The sequence below is a fragment of the Saccopteryx leptura genome, chromosome 12 (genome assembly GCF_036850995.1).
Source record: "Saccopteryx leptura isolate mSacLep1 chromosome 12, mSacLep1_pri_phased_curated, whole genome shotgun sequence".
In the NCBI taxonomy this organism is placed as follows: Eukaryota; Metazoa; Chordata; class Mammalia; order Chiroptera; family Emballonuridae; genus Saccopteryx; species Saccopteryx leptura.
The window spans coordinates 7,461,898-7,484,812 of NC_089514.1; the positions used below are offsets into that span (position 1 = coordinate 7,461,898).

Below are 22,915 nucleotides of genomic sequence, written 5' to 3' on the forward strand. Positions count from 1 at the left end.
CGCCTCTGCCCTTGTTTGAGGATTCTGGGCTAGCTCTGGTTTGGAGGAACGATTCCTTCATTCTAAACAAAAGTATTTCACAAGCCACCTGGACAGATGCGACTCTGTGCTCTGATGACCAAGCAAAGGGTCAGCCTTTCCCCTTTTAGGCTGCCGGGGTCCCATGCCATGAAGTCCTTGGAATTTTCTCCAAGTTCTTAAGTAGAGAAATCCCATATACAATACATGTCCAGGGTTCTTTGAACTACAAGCCCCCAGAGTGGGTGCTTATATCTCTATGAGCCTCACTCGGCGAAGCTTCCCGGGCAATCTATTCATGAGTGTTAAATAGACTCTGAAAGGGATCTGAAGCTGGGGGAGGAAGTAGTTTAACCAAAGGGAGAAAGTCATGAGGAACTGAGAGATCTGACCATCACCCATGGCCGGATTCGCGAGCACTCCCACAGCCACGCCCCCTTGCTGTTGAGGGGAATGAATCTGCTTAGACTCTGGTTGAGCCGTAAAGACTACGGCTTCCAGCCAGATGGGCTTTCTGTCCAGCCCACAATCTATTCTCAAACGTTCTCTCCAGCCACTGACGACAGCTGAACCCTCTATTCTCAAGTTTTTCCTTTGAAGAGGATGAAGGGGCCCTGGCCGGTTGGCTCAGTGGTAGAGCGTCGGCCTGGCATGAGGGGGACCCGGGTTCGATTCCCGGCCAGGGCACATAGGAGAAGCGCCCATTTGCTTCTCCACCCCCACCCCCTCCTTCCTCTCTGTCTCTCTCTTCCCCTCCCACAGCCAAGGCTCCATTGGAGCAAAGATGGCCCAGGCGCTGGGGATGGCTCCTTGGCCTCTGCCCCAGGCGCTAGAGTGGCTCTGGTCGTGGCAGAGCGACCCCCCGGAGGGGCAGAGCATCGCCCCCTGGTGGGCAGAGCATCGCCCCCTGGTGGGCAGAGCTTCGCCCCTGGTGGGCGTGCCAGGTGGATCCCGGTCGGGCGCATGCGGGAGTCTGTCTGACTGTCTCTCCCCGTTTCCAGCTTCAGAAAAATAGAAGAAAAAAAAATAAAAAATAAAAAATAAAAATAAATAAATAAATAAATAAAGCCAATGAAGGAGTGGTCCTTACGCTTTAGACACGATGGCTTGAACACTGGATTGCCGACAGCGAAAGGTAACCAAGGGAAGATTACTACCTTCATTTCTACCTGCTTACCATTCGGCCCCTTAGCCTGTCAGAGACAAGCAAATGAGTTCGCTTCCCCACGTGTCTTTGCGTCCTGACATCTAATTTCTTCCTGGGCAGGGGCGGGGGCGAGGAAGATCAGCCCTTGATCCAGGTTCTCTTCTCTACGCTGGTGTTGGCGCACTTGAACTGTGGAAGCGGGTGGTGGTGCGGCCACGCCAGCTCCAGTGCACCTGGCTTGAGCATTTCAGCCGGGACCACAGAAGCGTGGGTCACACCCAGCACCCTAAGGGGGTCAGAAGGTGGGTGCTGCAGCCCCTGTCATCTTAGATATTTTACTTGTCTTTATCCCTCACTAAACACAGATTTCCCCTCCCCAGAGAAATAGTTGAATTAAAATCAAATCAGTTGCATCAAGGGACTCCACGTGCCCGTGCCAGGAAGAGGTTGCCAAGGCCCTCTTGCTACTTGTTCTCACTTCTGTTTCCCGAATGTGTTCCTGGTCGGGGCCCCTGCCCACCGGGAACCCCAGGAGGGCAGGACGCACGTTCACCCCCAGGTCTCCAGGGTCCTCGCTGCATCCCGGTGCTGTGTGTTTCAGTAAGAAATGGGGTAGCGCCCTGGCCGATTGGCTCAGTGGTAGAGCGTCGGCCTGGCGTGCAGAAGTCCCGGGTTTGATTCCCCGCCAGGGCACACAGGAGAGGTGCCCATCTGCTTCTCCACCTCTCCCCCTCTCCTTCCTCTCTGTCTCTCTCTTCCCTCCCGCAGCCGAGGCTCCTCCATTGGAGCAAAGTGGCCCGGGCGCTGAGGATTGCTCCATGGCCTCTGCCTCAGGCGCTAGAGTGGCTCTGGTTGCAACAGAGCATCGCCCCCTGGTGGGCGTGCCGGGTGGATCCCGGTTGGGCGCATGCGGGAGTCTGTCTGACTGCCTCCCTGTTTCCAGCTTCGGAAAAATGCAAAAAAAAAAAAAAAAAAAAGAAAGAAAGAAAGAAACAGGGTAGCGTGGACTGGGGTCTTCTTTTTTTCCGCTTATTGTCAAACTTGTGCTCATTATTGAATTTTATTTATTTTTTTTTTACTTACTGCTGAATTGGTGCTCATTGTTGAAAATTTAGAAAACACAGAAAAGGCCCGAAAAGCAAATCATTGTCACTCATGATTATCGTAGCGTATTTCTTTGCAGGATCTTTTTTTTTCTTTCCTGTGTCTGTAAAGCCTGATAGCCTGTTTTCCTCGCTCAGTATAATATCATAAATGTTTTCTCGCCCTTTTTATTTCCGTATCTGTTGAGCACCTACCTACATAGCACAAATACACAAACATGGAATTGCCGAAGAGGAGTTGTTGGGGTTAATTAGTTCACTTCACATTTGCAGTGTAATCTCAGAAGGGGTGTTCAGATGCTCTAGAAATGGCCGAGAGAAGGGGCTGTCGAACCAGGAGAGGGAGGTGAGGGGGGGGGTGCTATTTTGTATGGAGCTGGCCATTGTCCAGCACTGCGCAGTTGGCCATTGTCCAGCACTGCGCAGGGGCGCCCAGGTGGCTGGGACCCCCTCCCGCCGCGGAGCTGTCAGACACAGGGCTAGTTGGCCCTTGGGGAGTTCAGCAAAGCCTCTTGGGCGGGAAGGCAGGGGTTCAGACTGAGCCTCTGCCAACAGCAGCTCTGTGGTCTCAGACAGCTTCTTCGCTTTCCTGCGTCTCCATTTTCTCCTCGGTAGAAAGGTCAGCCCGCTCAGGGCCGCTGAGAGAATCAAACATATGGTAATGACTGCAAAGGACTTAGCGTGGCATCTGGCACGGAGCGAGTCCCTTCATTAAGATCACTGTCGACATGAAATTGCCTCCTTGTGAACGATCTCATTGCAAATTCATGGAATAATTCCTTCACTTCAGACTCACAGGCTCGAAAAATTCTAACGTTGGAAAGGACATAGGAGGAGAAGGCGAGACCCAGGTGGTGATGTTGTCTGACTCTGTTTCGACAGGCACCGTGGCAGTTCACCCTGGCGAAAGCGAGTCAGATTGTCAAGAAGTCCCCAACTCTGGTAAGCAGCCCGTGGGTAGAATGCCAGCCCTGCCCTCCCCCATGCACGGCTCCTCGCCCTGGCCCTGACTCGCACCCTCCAAGGGCCGGGCTGCTCTGGATGCTGCAGTTGGCTTGGGGTTGAAGTGGGACTGTGGGCTCCTGCCCGCCCCTCTCTCCCCACAGCAGCATGGCCCGGCCTCGGCCCCACTGGCACTGTGGGCTGGATGACCCTTTGCTGTGGGCACTGTCCTGTGGACTGTAGGACGTTTAGCAGCGTCCCTGTCCTCCACCCACTAGATGCCAGCATCGCCATCCACCCCTCCCCAGTCGTGACAACCAACAATGTCTCCTGACGTCCCCAATAGTCTGAGCACTGGTGAGATCGGCTACTCTCCAGAAGGCCACTGGGGGAGGGGGCAGGTGGGGAGACAGGGCTGTTTGAGCTCCCATGCCTCCACTTTCTAAGTGGGTGACCTTAGCCTGAGCCTCAGTTTTCCTCCCAGTCAGGTAGGGACAGTAGCAGTGTCCCTGTCCCCAAAGCACGGGTGTGAGGACTGAGTGAGCTGTTGTGTGTGACACACACCTGCAGTCACACCTGGGACTTCCCAAGCCCTCCATCCACGCTAGTCACAGCATCCCACAGCGACTCCTCTCCCTCCGGTGTCCTCCGTGAGCTAATACTGTCATTTGACAGACAGCGTGCATAGTTCACATCAGTTCTCCCAGAGTCAAGCATCTGACTCAGGCCGCGGGCACAACCCAGTCCCAACCGAAAAGGAAGCAAGAGAGGAGGCCCTTAAAATTGGCGTCTCCCTTGGCCGGTTGGCTCAGTGGTAGAGCGTCGGCCTGGCGTGCGGGGGACCCGGGTTCGATTCCTGGCCAGGGCATACAGAGAAGCACCCATCTGCTTCTCCACCCCTCCCCCTCTCCTTCCTCTCTGTCTCTCTCTGCCCCTCCCGCAGCCGAGGCTCCATTGGAGCAAAGATGGCCCGGGCGCTGGGGATGGCTCCTTGGCCTCTGCCTCAGGCGCTAGAGTGGCTCTGGTTGCGACAGAGCGACGCCCCAGAGGGACAGAGCGTCGCCCCTGGTGGGCGTGCCGGGTGCATGCGAGAGTCTGTCTGACTGTCTCTCCCTGTTTCCAGCTTCAGAGAAATACCAAAAAAAAGAAAAAGAAAAAAAAAATTGGCGTCTCCCTCGATGCTAGAGCCCTGGCAGTGAGGAGGCGGGCAATGGGGACACGAGGGGGCAGGGCCCCTGTTCCGGGCTTCTCCCTGCGGGCCAGCTCCTCATGCACCCTGATGCACCCACCCTGGGGCTGGGATTGACTTGGCAACCTGAAATAAATTCCTCAACGCCCAGCTTGCCCGGTTTAGCAGATAAGCGCAGAGGATGCCCGGTTCAGTTTGAAATTTCAGATAAACGATGAATAATTTTGTAGTACAAAGTGACATCCAGTGCAATCTGACCTGGCAGCACTCCTCGTGGGGGGGGAGGATGGGAGGGGGGAGTGTTGATGTACAAGGTTGATACACGTTCCATAGCAATATGCCGGCACGGCTATACGATCTATTCACCCGGCACCGTGTCTGCGTTGCCAATCGTTATTTAATTCAGTGAATAATCAAAGGCTAATTAGAACCAGGTTAGCTCATCTGCTTAAGTTCATCGAACGAGAGAGGGGAACACCGCTGAGAGCCCCGTGCCCGGCGCTTCAGCACGCTACACGGGGCTGAAGAAAAATACAGTCTCTCCTCTCTTCTTCTCCACACGCAGCTGAAGACTCCTCCTTCTCAGGACACAGTTTCCTTCGCCAGCACAGACGGCCCGGGCATTAACTCAAAGGCTAATTAGGATTTTACGATTTTCTATTTCTGTCACCGAAATGGCGAGCATAATTCCTGGGGCAGGATTCCAATCATTCCTTGCAAGAAGCCAAGAAAGAAAGAAAGAAAAAAAAAAACCTTCAATGTATTTACTCTTCAGATTAAAGCTCTCAAGGAAAAAAAAATAATCATCATCAGAAAATGCAAATAAGCGTTTTGGAAAAAACGTTCAGACTACAACCGGCGGCTGATAGAACCGCAGACGCAGGAGGACGGAGAAGGAAACACACAGTAGGCATCCTGTCTTCTCGGCACAGCCTGTCCGACGGTGAGAATCCGGACCGGGGAGGCGGTCCGTGCTATTGAAGGGAATCAAGCATTGCAGAGCAGGGCTGCGTCTCCACGAGCCCCCCACCACCACCCACCCAGAGGCTCCTCCGGGGTGCTTCTCGTGGAGGTGGCAGAGCTCTGGGCATCTACGGGTTCAGAGCTACCTGCTGAGTTATGCAATCACTTTGATTCTCACAGAAGCTCCAGCACAGTGGATAGCCTCCTTTCATTATCAAACCCATTTTACAGACGAGAAAACCAAGGATCAGAAGGGTTAAGTCACTTGCTTACTCCACGTCACCAGCGAGTGAAGACGCCCACCATTTCAGTCCAGAGTTAGCTACTTCCACATCCCCCCCCCCCTTTCCACCAGATCAGTGGCTCCCGACCAGATCTCCCCGGCACTAATGGTCCGGGAGCGCCGTTCCTATCAACAGTCACAGGCTGTGTAGACAGTAGCATCGTTCCAGGCACCTCCCCCTGGGCCTCAGGACGTGAGGGCACTGATCCTCAACCTACCTCCTCAGTAGAATCTCCCGGGAAGCAAGCCTTGAAAAATGGCTGCTGTCCAAACCCCACCCCAGACCGATTCAATCCGAGCAGGCTGTGATACACAACGAGAGCTGAAACGTATACTTCACCCTGCGGAAACTCCATCTCGGGCTGGCTGTGTCCGGAAGAGCGGTCCCTCTCCCCCCTCTGACCTGTTTATCCCATTGCTGTTCCGTCTTCGCATAACACCCTGGTGTGGGGGACAGACGGCTCAGACACACCAGGAGCTGGTTCAAGGGGTTGCCAGAGGAACACACCTGCCTCCTATCCCCAGGGACAGCCCAGACCGGAGGCTGTCGTTTTAAGTGGGATCACATGCTGACAAAGACAATGTTTTAGCTCCGTCGCTGAGCTAAGAACAGTCCTGATTTTGCCTCCGTCTAGCAGAGTTCAAACGGAAAGGAAGGGACTGGCAGGCATGCCCGCGAGGACTGCTACAATGTTGCTCCCTGTTCGTTTCAGGTTGTTTTTTGCAAGTATATTCGAGGAGGTGTCTTCTCCCGTAAAACATGGTGAAAGGACTGGATTCTCAGCACCTCTGTCTGACCTGGGGTTCTGGGGACTCTCTGACCTGGGGTTCTGGGGACTCTCTGGACAAGACAAGTTATCTATCGCCCACGCGCTAGCCCCAATTTCTGCACTCTGCGCGCCCAAGACAGCCACAGCCTTCCGGCTACATTTTGACAGTGAGCCGCGGTGCAGGATAACATTTTGTTCTGTTGCACCTCTTGTGCAGGAATTACAAGGCTGTCGGTATGAAGTTTCTGACGTCTCGATTACTGTCAGTGTTAAAAATCTACATTCGCCACCGGGTTAGTGAGACCAAGGCCTGCAGACGAAAGTGAAGGAGCTCAGACGTTCCAGTGCAGCCTGACTTTGAACTCTGGGTCCCAGAACGTGTCTCTGTTTCCAAACTGCCGGCGATGCCGCCGCCGCCACAGGGTCTCCTGTGGGGTCCGTCCGTCCGTCCGTTTCACAGTGCGTCTGCAATCCCGACCTCAGCCCGTGACCGGTTCTCTGGACTCAACCTTCTAATCGCCCCTCCTCTCCACCGCCAGGCCCCCTCCTGCCTGACACCTGTGGTTCCCAACCAGTGACAATGTCGTCTTCCCCTGGGGACACTTGGCAATGTCTGGAGACTTTTCTAGGCTGCTGGCAACCAGTGGCTAGACGTCAGATAATGTGCTGAACATCTGCCGCCTGCAGGACGGCCCCGCAACTAAGAATCATCCAGCCCTGAATGGCAGTTACTCTGCGGTTACAGACCACCCTGGGATCAGGCCTCGGGGTCTCCACCTGCCAACGGGTCTCTGTGCCCCGTCTCGCCTCTGCCAGGCCAGCCTCTCACCCCCGGAGAGATCCTTCTAAAACACAGTTGCGATCACCTTCGAGATTCCCGCCGCACTGACGATAACACATCACAAGCATCCTGGGCCTGTCGCCCTGTGTCTCCTTCCTCCCACGGCTCACCATGGTCTCGTGGTTCCCTGTGCGCCAACCAGGTGGAAATGTCTGGCGGCCCTCCACGCGGCTAGACCCCCACAGCACGACGTGGGGTGCGCCCTCTGCCCGCAGCCGTGCTCCGCCAACGCCCTGCAGCCCTTTTCCTGTGCCGACTGGGACGCGGCAGGTCTGCCGCGGGGCCTGAGACTCTGTGTGTGAGCCGGTCCCCAGGCGGCACCCGGCTCCCTGTCTGCGGTCACATATTCAGCAGCTGGGATCGGACGCAGTGGCGCTCAGACCTTTGCAGGCATCGCAGTGACCCGGAGCTCACGGAAACAGACGACTGCAACCTGCCCCAGGCTTTCCGTCTTAGTAGCTCAGGGTGGGAACCCACGAGCTGCACGTGCAGCGAGTCTGCAGATTGCAGCTGGAGTCGCAGAGCCCAGAGCAGAGGTCTCCGCCTTCCCGCCTGCCCCTCCTCAGGGTCCCTAGAGAGCCCTGTGAATGCCTAGACCACCGCAGACCTCCCAGGCTCCCTGACAGCTGGGACAGCCACCCCCACACCATGAAGACCTAAGGACAGGCTTCTCTGTCCCCACGTCCTGCAAATAGATGAAGGTGGCAGCCAGGACAGCCGCTCTAACCCCAGAGAGTTGGGCGAACGCCACGGCAACCCTGAAGAACTAACTCCTTTGTAGCCTGAAAACGTGGCCCGTTCTCCCTTGCCGGGGTCAGAGTTCACCACCCCTGCGGCCCCTGCGGCTCCCTGCCGGCTGCGGGACTGTGTTCTTCCGCTGGCAGGAACCCACTGTGCGTCTCCCTTCGGTGATAAAGGGCGATTCCGAACGTTTCCCTCCTCTTGTCTCTCCCTTTCACCTGAGGCAAGCAGCGTGGAAACCACGCTCTCTCTAAAAGCACTGCGTCACTCAAAAGCCTGGGCTTTCACCTTTATTGCGCAGCAGAGGGCCCCTTGGAGGCCACCGTCCCTTTGCACGTGAAGCTGCAGGACTCTCAGCGGTGCTGTCTTTTGCTCCCGCCAGGGAAGCTGCCTTCTTTCTCCCTTCTTCTTCCCATTAGTCTTTCTTTGACCTTCTGCCAGAATTGACGGAATTGCACTGGAGCACCCTGAGGGAGAGGAATGACGGGGTCTGAGTAGATCGGCCCCAGGTGGGCCGGGCTCTTGGGGAAGGACAGGGGAGGGCGGACAGGTGAAGGTGGGAACGCCAGGTGGGTGGAGAGGAACAGCCTTCCGGCTCGGGAGGGACCCTGAACACAGGCTCAGACGTGGAACGAGGGTGATGTGTAGGGACAGGAACAAGAGGTAAAAGTGCAGGTGAGTACAACGGCCGGGATTCTGGAGAGCGGAGAATTCAGAAATCCCGAGTCCGGAGCCTGCAGGAGAGGAAGGGCCTCTGGAAGCTGGGGAACCGGCCCTTGAACTAAACATCTTTTTTTTGTTGTTGTTATTTTCTTTTCTCTCCAGAAATATTTCGGAGGCAGTACTGATATTTGTTCACTCCCATTTTTGGCCAAGATTTGTCAAAAGATTAAATGGTACGTATACTCTTTCTACCGTTCTGACCATGGCATGGGGTCGCATCTTTGGCTGTCCCTGTGTTCGAATGACCAAAATGATCTTCACATGTCCGTGGCATCTTCCCGAAAGTGAAAGTGTTTCTGGCTCATGACTTGTATAGAAACTAGAAGACAAATTAGTTCTGGACAAAGTGTTCTAGAAATATACTCAGTACCAGTATCTTTGATCTTCAAGACCTGACTTAGACTCCGGGCGGGGACACTGGCTACTAATGAAGTCATATCTCCCATCCATCAAGGACCCCAGGTCCTTAACCCCAGGTGTGTCGGACCCCACGTGTTCTTTGGGACAGGGGTCAGGAACCTATGGCTCACGAGCCAGATGTGGCTCTTTTGATGGCTGCATCTGGCTCACAAACAAATCTTTAATAAAAAAAAATAATAACATTAAAAATATAAAACATTCTCATGTATTACAATCCATTCATTTCCTACTGCTCATGTTCATGGTTGCGGGTGGCTGGAGCCAATCACAGCTGTCCTCCGGGACAACACCAAATTTTTATTGGATAATGTGTAACGTACACGGGTCGTTGTATGGCTCTCACGGAATTACATTTTAAAATATGTGGCGTTCATGGCTCTCTCAGCCAAAAAGTTTCCCGACCCCTGCTTTGGGGACATCCCTGCTCTTGGCTCCTGGGCGATGCTGTCTCCTCAGCTGGCTTTGAAAACAAGCCACTCAATGTCTCTGAGCCTCAGTTTCCCCCTACCTAAATTTAAGGTATCTGCTAAATTCAAGGCTACACCTCAGAATCATTTGGGAGTGATTTAAATGCAAACCCCTGGGCCCGAGACTTAGCGGGAAGGCAGTGTGTTTTCCTAGGTTCCGGATAGCCTCTGATCTCTCCAGCACTCACGCCCGGATGCTCCGTGTACCGGGGGGCTGCTTTCGTGACTCCACATAATGCTCTTGATCCGTGAGACATTTCTCAGGACCCCGCCCTCCGCCCCCGCCCCGCCCCCGCTGCTCTCATTCTTGCTGTCTGGCAGGCAAGTTCTGCTGCTCGAACCAGTTCTAGTCCGGCCCGTTCTCACAATGCGGACCTACGGGCGAGAACGCCTGGTAGTGAGGGGCGGTTCTGTGAGGCTGTAACCGTCTTCAGTTTCCTGAGACAAAACACACAAGTCGGCGCTTGGAGAGCGGGGAGACCATCTCTTAGTAAACTTCGTATCCCCGGCACCTCCCATAGTGCTTGGCGTCAGGAGGGATGCCACGAAGAAACACGGGAATAAATAGAGAAGAAGCATCACTTTACTAGGAAAAAAAGATACGTAGGATTCCAGGCTCCCACCATGGGGCAATCACGTTTTTAGCTGTTGTTCTTGTTTTGTTTTGTTTTTTTTTGTTTTTTTTTTTTTTGCATTTTCTTTTCTGAAGCTGGAAACAGGGAGAGACAGTCAGACAGACTCCCGCATGCGCCCGACCGGGATCCACCCGGCACGCCCACCATGGGCGATGCTCTGCCCACCAGGGGGCGATGCTCTGCCCATCCTGGGCGTCGCCATGTTGCGACCATCCTGGGCGTCGCCATATTGCGACCAGAGCCACTCTAGCGCCTGGGGCAGAGGCCACAGAGCCATCCCCAGCGCCCGGGCCATCTTTGCTCCAATGGAGCCTTGGCTGCGGGAGGGGAAGAGAGAGACAGAGAGGAAGGCGCGGCGGAGGGGTGGAGAAGCAAATGGGCGCTTCTCCTATGTGCCCTGGCCGGGAATCGAACCCGGGTCCTCCGCACGCTAGGCTGACGCTCTACCGCTGAGCCAACGGGCCAGGGCTTGTTTTGTTTTGATAAGGATGTGCAGTGCCACCCTGGCCCGGTAGCTCTGTTGGTTTAGAGCAGAGGTAGTCAACCTTTTTATACCTACCGCCCACTTTTGTATCTCTGTTAGTAGTAACATTTTCTAACCACCCACCAGTTCCAGTCATGGTGATTTATAAAGTAAGGAAGTAACTTTATAAAATTTATAAAGCAGAGTTACAGCAAGTTATAGCATATAATCATAATTGCTTACCAAGTACTTTGTGTCGGATTTTCACTAAGTTTGTAGAATAAATCTTTACGAAACAACTTACTATAGTTAAATCTATCTTTTTATTTATACTTTGGTTGCTCCGCTACCGCCCACCATGAAAGCTGGAATGCCCACTGGGGGGCGGTAGTTGACTACCACTGGTTTAGAGCATTGTTCCGACATGCCAAGGTTGCAGGTTCAATCCCTGGTCAGGGCACATACACAACCAAGGAATGCATGCAGAAGTGGAACAACAAATCTCTCTCTCTCTCTCTCTCTCTCTCTCTCTCTCTCTCTTTCTCTCCCTCTTCCTTTCCCCCTTCCCTTCCTCTTTCTCTCTCTAAAAAAAAATTTTTTTTTAACTTTTAAAAAATTTTTTAGTGCGTACACTACCCGCAGTGTCTGTTTTTTATTGTAACGGCGGCGAGTCAGGAGGGTCCCCTCTGAACGACCTACTCTTTTTGCTGACTTGCTACGCGCACGAACGCCCATGTGCATTATTTCACATAAATGCTCATGGACGATCCTCCCTTACGCCTCAAGGCTCTCAGTGTTAGTTGTTTAAGAGGAAAACTTTGAAGGAAAGACGTCCATCACAGAGTGGTGTGCACACTGGAACCAAGTCAGCCCGTCGGTGCTGAGCTCGCTGACTGGACCAAAAACGCCATCTCCCCTCCAGGGGATCTCTGCGTCCACATCCACGCCCTCTACAGCTTCCGTCCAAGTGCGCCACCTCCCTGAGTGGGGCGAGTCAGGGATCGGGGAGAAACGTTTGTGCTGGTGGAGAGCAGGGACTGGCCACGTGTGCCTGGTGCCTTTGTTGTTTTATTATTAGAATCGACTTCTCTCACATACACGCGACACAGCCATGTCTACAAACATCTCATTTGCTTTCACACACTGTTTCTTTTTGTTTTGCTTTGTTTTGTTTTTCGTCGCTCACCAGGTGTTTCGTTTTCCTTCCTCCAGGACCATAAAGAACTCGGTGCCGTTTAGAGATGTTGATTCAGACAAATACAGCATTTCCCCAGTAAGTGTGGTTAGAAGTTGCCAGATGGTCTCTCCCCCCCCCCCCCCCCCCCCCGCATCGCTTCTGAAAATATCTGTAATAAGAGCAAATTCCCCTTGAATGCACTGCTCATGAGATCAAACACCTCGTCGCGATTGTTACGGACTTCGAGGCATCCCAGTGGTACGGGGACGGCGAGGTGGACCTCAGCCCCGGGTTCTCCTTTCTCGAAGCCATGCCCAGCTGGAGGTCTCCCTGGGGACTGCAGTGATCTTGAACGGTGTTGGGAGTTATCTTGGAAATGTTAAACCTACTTCAACCTTACCCCTTTAGAAGTGTGTGTGCGAGTCTGCGCGTGAGGCGATGCCAGGGTGCGGGTCTGACTTAGGGCAGTGATGGATGTCAGGGTGTCTTTTGTGGAAGAAACGAGCCGGTGATTTGTCACAAAGTCCCCAAAGTTAGTGAGACCTCAGGTATTTCCACCCGGAATGGAAGGAATAAAAACCGTGCTCAACATGATCGTGACTCTTGATTCCTTCCAGTCGGGCTGGTCCCCCATATAATAAATAAAGCCACGTAATTAACCAGGTTAGCTAGAGATTTTTAAAGTATCCAGTAAAATGATTAATCATTTGACCGAATAAGTCAATTAATTAGAGCCTGACAAGACTGTGATTACTAGAGAAAGTTCGGGGAGCCCGGGTTCTGCACAAAGACATACACTTGGACACCCATGCACACAGACCCGCACACGTACACACACACACATATGTACAACATGTGTACACATGCCCACACACATACACAGGCACACACGTGCACCTCTATACACCCCCACAGGGACAGACCCAATAGCATGTAAACACACTCATCCGCAAACACACTTGTGCACGCGCACACATTACCGCCCTGGTGCTACGTTACACTGAAGTGTATCACACCGTGTATTTCACCGTATCTCGCCATCTCTGGTGTTCCCAGACGGTTTGATCTGAATCAAACCCTGCAGACGCCGGTCCCCCTCCGGCAGCTCTGACTGCGCCTCGCCGTTGAACAAGGCGGCACTGATCCCGTCCCGCGTGCGCTTGTGCTTGTGTTTCAGACGCTGCGGGGCTACCACTGGCGAGGGAGAGACTGCAATGATGGCGACCCCAGGGCGTCCCCAGGCCGAAGGTACTGTCCCCGCTGGCCACACATTCTGAAAACTGCTTCTGAAAAGGAGGCGGGAAGATAATTCTTTCCCCGACCCGGGTGTGTGTGTGTGTGGGGGGGGTCGTGCTAACAGAGCAGCCTCCGTGTCCCAGCTGACCTGAAGCCCAGTGAAAACGAGAGCATCCTTTGTCCCAGAAGGACCCACCGGGCTCCTACTCACTGCTGAGCCCTCTGCGCCACGCGGGTGGTGAGCACGTAGAAACAGGCCTCCTCCCGTGGAGCTCGGGAGACAGAACCTGGTGACTGGTTATGGTGACACTTACCCAGCCACCTGCACGAGGCCGACACACAGGCCTGGGCCACCAGGACTTAGGAGAGGGCTCCAGGGAGTGACGAACGGGTCACATCTTAGTCCTGGGCTGACATTCTGCCAGTCGCATCTCTCACTTCAGAAACCGGGTGTCCGAGGCATCAAATAAATCCCCCCGGGTGCTCGGGATTCGGGAGGCATCACTGTAACCTATCTAGCACGTGCATCACCTCTGGTCCACGACAACACCGCTCAGGAATGGAGTCAGTCAAGAAGAGACTGGACTCGGTCCACCACTCGCCGCAAACATCCGAAGCCGAGATAACGGCCAAGGGGACTCCGTGGAGCCTTCCATATACACGGCCCCCCGTGGTGTGTGGCTGTCCTCCTTGAATAACCTGTTGTCTCTTGATGACACATTGGCTAGCCCTCACGGGTGCAGGCCTTCACACAGCGGACAGTCCCTGAGTGACAGTGGTGTCCATGTCGAAGACCAATGCTGATCTTTCCTTCCTAGGCCAGACCACTGGGATGCTCACCGGGATTCAAACTGCAACGGCATCTGGGTAAGGAAGCAGCTGGGGTAAAACCTCACCCTGCCCCCCAATACCCCCCCCAATACCCCATTCCTTATTTGCATGTGTCACGCCTGTGAGGGGCGGGGCTCTGGCAGGCACCGCCCCTTTACGCCTTGCTGAAGGGCACCCACACCCAACCTCTCAACTCTCCACTGAACAGTGTGGAATGCAATGGACAGCGGTGTGAGCCAAGTTGGACAGCAACCCACACGTCTGCTGGAGCAAAGCGCTGGCTGTCACCATTCCATTGCTGCCACTTTCCTGGTGTTTCTCAAGGCCAGCCAGGCAGAGTGGACAGCGCCCTTGAGGCATCTAGTTCTGGTGGCCCAGTTCCCCATAAGTAATGGGGCCCTTTCCAAACAGCAAAACTGACTCACGGGCTCACAAAATCATAAACTCAGAGGGGAGTTTACCACCATCAAGTCCAATATTTCCCAAACGGTCTCCCCAGAACCCCAGTGTGGAGGGTGATGTTAACAGGTATGGGGGGAGGGGTTCCACAGTCAAGTCTAGGAAGTATTGGGTCAGAGAAACTTGACCAGTTTTCTGTACATACGGATTTCTCAGTATCTCTAATGTTTTAACATGGATGGGGGAGCCCCAAGTCCAAGAGAGTGAACATGCTGTTTCCAACTCATCTCTGACCACTGAGAAATTTTGTCTTACAAACTGTTAATAAAACTACTATTATCTAGAGCAGTGGTCCCCAACCTTTTCTGGGCCACGGACCGGTTTAATGTCAGAAAATATTTTCACGGAGCGGCCTTTAGGGTGGGACGGATAGATGGATCACGTGACCGAGACAAGCGTCAAGAGTGAGTCTTAGACGGATGTAACAGAGGGAATCTGGTCATTTTTTAAAAATAAAACATCGTTCAGACTTAAATATAAATAAAATGGAAATAATGTAAGTTATTTATTCTTTCTCTGCAGACCGGTACCAAATGGCCCACGGACCGGTACCAGTTTGTGGCCCAGGGGCTGGGGACCACTGGTCTAGTGGATATCAGTGCTCTCCAGGCTCTGAGAGTTATCCAGACTCTGCCTTAACCTTCCAAGGTCGGCCGCTCGCTACTGGGCGGCTTTGGCTTGGAGCGTTAGGAAGCCCCCCCTGAGCTGTGGTAACTCTGTCCCACTCACTGGCCCAACCTCACTGCCAGGTGTCTTGGTGTCGGCCTGGTGACATGTGGGTGGGATCATTCCTGATTGTCAGAACTGACTTTTAAATTGTAGGATGCACAGCGGCATCTCTGACCTCTACCCACTAGATGCCAGTAGCTGTTTAACAACCAAAATTATCTCCGGATAGTGCCAAATGTCCCCCAGGGCCGGGGTAGAGGCAAAAGCAGTCCCATGAGAATCGCTACTCTGGGAGCATCGGTTTTAGGCACCGACTGAGCTGAGGTCAGCACACTTAAGCTCCAGCTCAGAGACTGCTGAGCCCACTCTGACCTCGTGTCCTCAGTGCTCAGCGGAGCCTCAGTGCTCCCTCGAAGGGACACCCTCAGCACTCCGGACCCCTGCCCTGCGTGCTTTGGCACAAGATGGTCCAGTTTCTGGCTCTCCCCCCATTCCTGCCCCCAGTTATGGGCTTAAAGGCCAACTCACTCACGTGGGGTGTGGCCGTGCTGGAATAGCACTCGAGAGACTTGAAAGGGATTTATCCACTGAGTTAGTTGCCTTTGTGCTTTTCAAGACATCTGGGCGAGGATTTGGTGTGTGTGCCTCATAAATTTAAAAACAAACCGCTAATCTCATCGTTTCTCTCTTTTTTAAAGGGTGTGGATCCAGAAGACGGAATTCCCTATGAGAAGAAGTTCTGTGAAGGTATGTATTATAAAAGCCAGTTTGGTTCTTACAGTAGAACATTCTTCTCCGAGTCTGAGTCAGATTGGAGGGAGCAGACCTCCTAAGTGAGGAAGTAAGTGCTCGATGCTCCAGCTCATCTATTTCCACGACACATCCTCGAGAAGTATCAAAAGGGTTATAGAAAGAGGAGGCAAAAATCTAGAGAAAGCAAAACGGAACTGGTCTGACTCCTTTCTCTGAGGATTGGAAACTTGAAGGATCACGTAAGGTAAAGCCACAGCATAGAAAGCAGGGGAACTGAAACTCAGTGCTTCCCCACATAAGAAAAAAAAAGTCGAGGTGATCGTTTTTCATCTTCTCCATGTCCTTCTCAAAACACGACAAGATCAGGTGTCTGGGCTCGTCCTGACAGAGACCCTGTGTCAGCTGGGGAAAGACCAGCACTTAGGCGACTAGAGAGAAACCCCCACACGAGAGCCATTGGGATCCCCCAAAATAGCTGAGCCTCCGCTCTGTATTCTAACTGCCTAAATGCCTCAGACACCTGGGCTAGCAGTACTGTTAGGAGAAACCTACTACCGACCACACGTTGCCGAAAACACGCTCCAGGTGATGCCCAGAGAGTCTCATACAAGACCCAGTGGTGGCGTGACTGTTTCACGTTTGGGCCCTGGTTTTCCCTGACATTTAGAAACATCCCATTCGTTCATTTGACAAATATTTCCTGTACGTCTATTTCGATTAACGACCAAGAGCTGCACTTGGCTCTAAGTTTTCACGGGCAGACAGGATACAGTCCCTGCCCTCGGTCAATTTAAAGTATAAATATCTAAGCTCTCAGAGGGGCAGGAAGGGAGCAGAAAATGCACGCACCCAGTGCATAGTTACGCAGCTTAGAAATGCTTACTGGATGAATAAAAACATGAATGGACGAATAAACTAATGAGTAAATAAACTCAGAACTAAGTGGAACGCTGACAGAAGGCTCTGGGGTCGCTGTTGGGACACCTCTCGAAGTCCCCACATCCCAACCCCTCCTGATGTCCTGGCCCTTCACGGTCACCATATTATGTGGTCAAATACTAGCTGTCGCAGAGGCCCAAGACAGGAAGCGGCTGGAGTAAGGCTGATTTGTGGGGGTTGGGAGACGGGGAAGGAGCTCCCCCTCTCTGACTCTGGGAGGCATCAATTAATTCTGCCAGGATCTTGCGGGATTTGGAAAAGTGCCTGCGTCGCCCATGGGTGGATGATTTGTGCCGACGGGCCTCAGAGTCAGATTAAGTGACTTTCAGCCTCCAAACAGGCCGGGCCGCCCAGGGCCCCCGGCATCTCCCTCTCTCCATTCATCAGCCAGAACCGTCCATCCAGTGCTATTGTGAATACGGATTAAGAGCTGGAAGGGGCCATAACGCCACTGATAAATCAAAATTTCTCCATGAGATCAGCAAATCTTTAAGGGCGTTATAAACAGAAATCGGCATGCTTTCCAAAAAAAAGCCATTTCCAGGACCAACATTGAGGGCAGATTTCTGAGTTCACATCAAGTTTTCACTTCATGTATCCATCCGTCGTCATTCACTCAAGGTGCCTCAGGGCCGTTGGTTCTGGGCTGAGCTAGGAAGCACGCCTTGATCTGCACGGCGTAGCCCCCAGTTTTGATGGCCCAGAACTCTCATTCAGCTCCTAAACGTTACTAGGTCCCTCCCTCAGCAACACAGAGGAAAGTGGCCACTGTTCCAATGCTCTGTGCACGGAATACATGCCCGGGCATCTGCCGGCCTGGCTCTCCAGCCAGGAGGCCTCAAGCCCCTGGAGAGCATAAATAACACCAATAAATCATGCTGCCTAGGTTCGGAGCCCAGAGGGATCGTTCTGCTGGGAGACTCGGCTGGCGCCCACTTCCACATCCCTCCCGAGTGGCTCACAGCTTCGCAGATGTCCTTGGTGAGTAATTTCGGCAAGTAATCACCCCGGGGCGGGCGCACTGGCTTTGTGTTCGCTCTCTCGAAATGTGGTGCCAGCTCCAAACAGGTGCAGGTCTTCCTGTTCAGCAAAATCTGCCGTGAAAGACACATCCTTTTCAATTCAGTTCATTTCAAACAACGTGGTGAGAAATGTGAGGCTGCGGCCATGACAGGCTCAGAACAGGAGCCAGCATATCCATCGGAGAAGGGGGACGATGTCCCCGCCGTCCCTGCTGGTGGAAGGGATACCTGGGTCCCCTGGGGGAAGCGTCCTCTAGCACTCTGGGTGCGGTTCCCTCGGGTGTCTCCTGGAAGACTGAAATTCTGCTTCAAAGAAATGGAAATACAGAAATGATCGATTCCTTCTTCGCACCTTCTTCTCAGGCTAAAGAACTTGGACGTGAACCTAAACACGCTCGGAACCTTCCCAAGTCCCCAGACTGGGCGAGCATGGACCTCCCTTTGTCACAAGGAGCAAGCCTGAGACCCAGCTGGGCGTTTAGAAAAATAAAAGAAAAACGCTCATGATCTCAAAAGAGGAGTGTTTGTTTGAGGGGGGAAAAAAAAAACAAAACAAAAAAAAAAAACCTTGCTGTAGGAGAGAGTGACATTGTGTGAAATATTAAATTCATGTTCTCAACAATAATTTGAGAGGCAACCGTGGCCGTGAGCAAGGAACAATCTAAGGTCAGGGTGGAGCCATCACTCCCCAACAGGAGGGTGCCAGGGGAATACTGGCTGGCAAGTCGGACAACACAAAACACAAAAGGGACAAGCCAGTCAGCCCGCGGGGAAAATTCTAGAACTCGGAGAAGAGGCATGCAGGAGGGAGCCCAGGATGGAACGGGAAACTCAGAAGAAGAGAAAACACGAGGCAGAGCGGAAACAGGGACCGGATAAATGATAAAAGACTGTTTACTTGAGTTGAGGAAAAAAAACCTTGTCTTCGGTCTGAAGCCCCCGCTGCGCGCCAGGCCAGAGTCCAAAGCAGCCTCTCTCCCCTCGTCCGGTCCGGTTTTCTCTCTCTTTTCTTCCCAAGTATGGAGAAGAACCTTGAGATCATTCTGCCCGCCGGGGGTTCCCTCGCTGAGGAAAACTCCTTCAGGCAGCGGACACATCTGTCAACACTGAATTTCAGACAACAGTGGGAAGACCCCGGCGGAGCTGTGGGGACAAAAGGTTGTGGGTCCAAACCACGGCCACGGTCCGTTCTCGCCCGAGGGCCGCGGAAGTTCACTCCCAGGCATTCAGAGATCCAGGAGGCGTACCAGACGCATGTCTTTCTGGGAAAAAAAAATGTTGTTTAAAAAGTGTTCAGTTCTCTCTGAGACTGATATTATTGGTAAGTAAAGGTTAAAAGAAATCATTACTAGATTTAATTACATAAAATTTTCAAATGTCTGCAATGTCAATACGTCATAAGATTAAACGACAAAAAAAACTAGAATAATACTTATAACATCAGGCAAGATGTTATAAATATTTTTTTTAATTTATTTATTGGCCCTGGCCGGTTGGCTCAGCGGTAGAGCATCGGCCTGGCGTGCGGGGGACCCGGGTTCGATTCCCGGCCAGGGCACATAGGAGAAGCGCCCATTTGCTTCTCCACACCCCCCTCCTTCCTCTCTGTCTCTATCTTCCCCTCCCGCAGCCAAGGCTCCATTGGAGCAAAGATGGCCCGGGTGCTGGGGATGGCTCCTTGGCCTCTGCCCCAGGCGCTAGAGTGGCTCTGGTTGCGGCAGAGTGACGCCCCGGAGGGGCAGAGCATCGCCCCCTGGTGGGCAGAGCGTTGCCCCTGATGGGCGTGCCGGGTGGATTCCGGTCGGGCGCATGCGGGAGTCTGTCTGACTGTCTCTCCCCGTTTCCAGCTTCAGAAAAATAAAAATAAAAATAAATTTATTTATTGATTTTACAGAGAGAGGAGAGAGGGGGAGGGGGAGCGAGAAGTATCAACTGATCGTTGCTTCACTTTAGTTATTGCTTGCTGTTTGTTGTATGTGCCTTGACCGGGCAAGCCCAAGGTTTCGAACTGGTGATCTCAGCATACCAGGTCAGTGCTCTACCCACTGTGCCACCACAAGTCAGGCATAAATATTATGTTATTATATATAACATGTAATCAATCCCCTAGTACATATAACCTGTAATCAATCTCCTAATAACAAAAAGTGCCTGTGCATCAATAAGAAGAAAAAAAAGTTGAATTTTTAATGGTCAAAAATATAACCAATCAATATAAAAACAGTTTTATCTTCAGTGGTAATCAAAGACACAAATTAAAATGACAAGGTAGTAGCATTTATCATCTGTCAAGTAGACAAAGGTTAAGAAGCAATAAAGGCCTAGTATTAGCAAGAATATGGTAAAGTGGGCGGGTTCATGTACCACCAATAAGAGTTGAAGCTGCTTGAACATCTCTGTAAGGCACAAAGTGACAGTACAGTGTTTATGGCTTTAACCAGTAGCTCCACATCCGGAAAAATACCTTTAAAACTGATCAGCCATTGGCTCAAGACTCTATGTCCACAAATATTCATCAAAAAGTTATTTATAGGAGCAAAAATGAGAAAAAAAATTAAAATTAAATATGCAAAATTCTATTTTATCTATAAAATGAAATATTATGCAATCACTAATGCACATATTATAGATACATTATTGGCAAGAAAATGTGTTTATGATCATTTATTCGGGGGAAAAAGCAAGTTACAAAGCGGTGTGTATGATCCAGTTTTTGCGACCATGTAATATGTGTCTCTGTGTGTGCAAAGAATTTCATTGGAAGGTTGTAGATCAGGGTGGCAGCACTGGTATCTTTGGATGGTAGAATTCTGGGAAACCTTTTTTCTAGTTTTGTCAATGAACTTGTATCATGTATGTACCAAATACTATATAGTACAAGATTTGGGGGGAGTTGTTTCGTTTGGTTTTCAGCAAATAGCTAAGGAAACTGCTAAAGAAAACCAGAGCGTTACTTTAATCTTTATAGAAGCCCGCTGCAGTAGATGCTCTTCTAGCACAGCCTCGCCTTGCAGACACATAGCGAACAGACAGCAGAATCATTTCCTGTCGCTGTCATCCTGAACAAGCCACCGACCCAGACACGCTGTCCGCGAGGGCAGGAGCCGTGTCAGGCAAGACCGTGTGCTTCCGTGAGCTGACGGCCGCGAAAGAGCTTTGGAATCCTTCTGCTGGAATCAGACCAAACACAAGTGAATTCACACACAGCTCACGCAGGGCAGCGGTGGCAGCTGACCAGGCAGGTCCATGTCCTTGTGCTTGTCCTTCCTGCCTCACGTCTGGGCCTCTGGAGGCGGCGGTGGGGGCTCCCCTGGGGAAGACAGACTTTCACACACTCCCGGCGTCACCGCAGCGCCCTGTGCTGCACTAGTGCCAAGCCTCTGGGGAAGAGAAGGACCCACTGAGGAAACACTTGAAAGAAATCACTCCTCCCACCCCGGAGGCCAGCCCCATCCTGGAGTCCTGACAATGGAGATTGGAAGTGTAACATTTTCTATCTGCTCTTTGCAACAACAAATGGATTGAAATACTGCAGATGAGCATGTGCTGGCTTGAGCTGGGGTTCCTTCCCACCCCGCCGGGTCCCCCTGTCGCTTGCTGGCAGAAGATAGTTTTGAAAAATGGCTGGGAGAAGCCGTGACGACGTGGGACTAATGAGGAGCCCAAACGAAGCCTAACGGTGATTGAGATTCATGAGACTTGCCGAGATGCTCATGATGCTGTTGGTGGTGGGGACAAAGTTACCGGGTTAGCGTCGTTTTCTCATTTACGTCAAGCTTTTGATGCTCTACGGTTCTTAACATGTCTCTTCAGGTTAACATTCCTCTCCGAGCTAAAAGCAGTCCCGTCACTCTAAGCCTGGGCCACCTCTGTGGGATGCCATTCGATAAGAGTGATGAAACAAAATAGTAAATGAGAAATATTTTGTTTAGAAAGTTGATGCCGAAAAGGAAACTTTAACATGGAGTTATAGTCAAACCAATGCCGTACAAATGACCCCAATCTCACGGACTTAACACTATATCATCAGTTCTTCCCACTCACACGTGTTGTCTGGGGTCCGCTGTTCTAGAATGGGCTCTGTTGGTCTTGGCTCCAACCTAAAGGCTGGGTCAAGAACTGCTGCTCCCCGTGTCTCTCACTATTCTCGGTTGGACAGTCTATCCGGACTGTGTTCTTTTCATGGTGATGGCAGATGTGCGAGAACACAAGGTCCCTGACACAAATCACATCCTCCATCAACAACCCATCAGACAAAGCAAGTCACAAGCCCTGCCCCAGATCAGTAGGGGAGGAAGTCTATCTGCCCCAAGTGAGGGAGAGAAGAGAGGGAATTTTTTTTTGTTGCTATATTGCTTTTATTTCATTATAAATGTTAAATATTCAATGGAGAGAAATAAGCAAATACAGAAATTATTAACAACTCGTTAAAAATTCCACTTAATACTATACCACCCAGAGAGAGTTGTTTTAACATTTTGGAGTACAAGATTGGTTTTGAAATATTCTTTTAATACTCTTCTTAGGGGGAAAAAAAAGACTATCTAAAGTCAATATTAGAATTAATTTTGAGAGGTAAAAAAAAAAATCCCCCCATTATCTCAAACTTTTCTTGTATTTTTCCACTTTCTCAGTGTTCCACCCCCCACAATGCACACACACACACACACACACACACACAAACACACATGTGCGCACGCACAAGCACAAGGTAGTCACAGGAATAGCAAGTGTACAACTGGTGCATTTTCACAGTTACTACTAATCATAATCATGTCCCCACATCACTACTTAGTCTGTGTCCTTATTCTAGTTGTCTATGTCCCCCAGTGTCTTTGTCAGTGGATAAGCCATCAACGACTAAACCATTCACCCAAGACTAAATCTTAAGCTGACTCACGGTTTCATTTTCTGGCAGCTATGGATAACGCTCCTTGTTGTTCCAGTGTTTAAAACATGTCTTCGCCCGCACAAGGAGTCACCCCAGGTGTGAGGGCCGTGCCTTGCAGACTTCCACAAGGGACGCTGAGCTCAGATGCCTCAGGTTTTGGTTGTTTGGTTTTTTGTTTTTTGTTTTTTTCATTTTTCCGAAGCTGGAAACGGGGAGGCAGTCAGACAGACTCC

At 51.7% G+C, this 22,915-nt stretch overlaps 1 protein-coding gene across 1 annotated transcript in view; it reads left to right on the forward strand.

Annotated features, from left to right (window-relative positions):
• The window catches only part of AOAH (acyloxyacyl hydrolase), a 124,467-nt gene that overhangs the window by 46,139 nt on the left and 55,413 nt on the right, over window positions 1–22,915 (forward strand). The window contains exons 5-11 of the mRNA XM_066354183.1: window positions 3,151–3,210; window positions 8,823–8,893; window positions 11,918–11,978; window positions 13,060–13,130; window positions 13,937–13,985; window positions 15,776–15,824; window positions 17,656–17,750. Coding sequence (XP_066210280.1) covers window positions 3,151–3,210; window positions 8,823–8,893; window positions 11,918–11,978; window positions 13,060–13,130; window positions 13,937–13,985; window positions 15,776–15,824; window positions 17,656–17,750 — 456 coding nt within the window. The remainder of the gene's footprint in view (window positions 1–3,150; window positions 3,211–8,822; window positions 8,894–11,917; window positions 11,979–13,059; window positions 13,131–13,936; window positions 13,986–15,775; window positions 15,825–17,655; window positions 17,751–22,915) is intronic.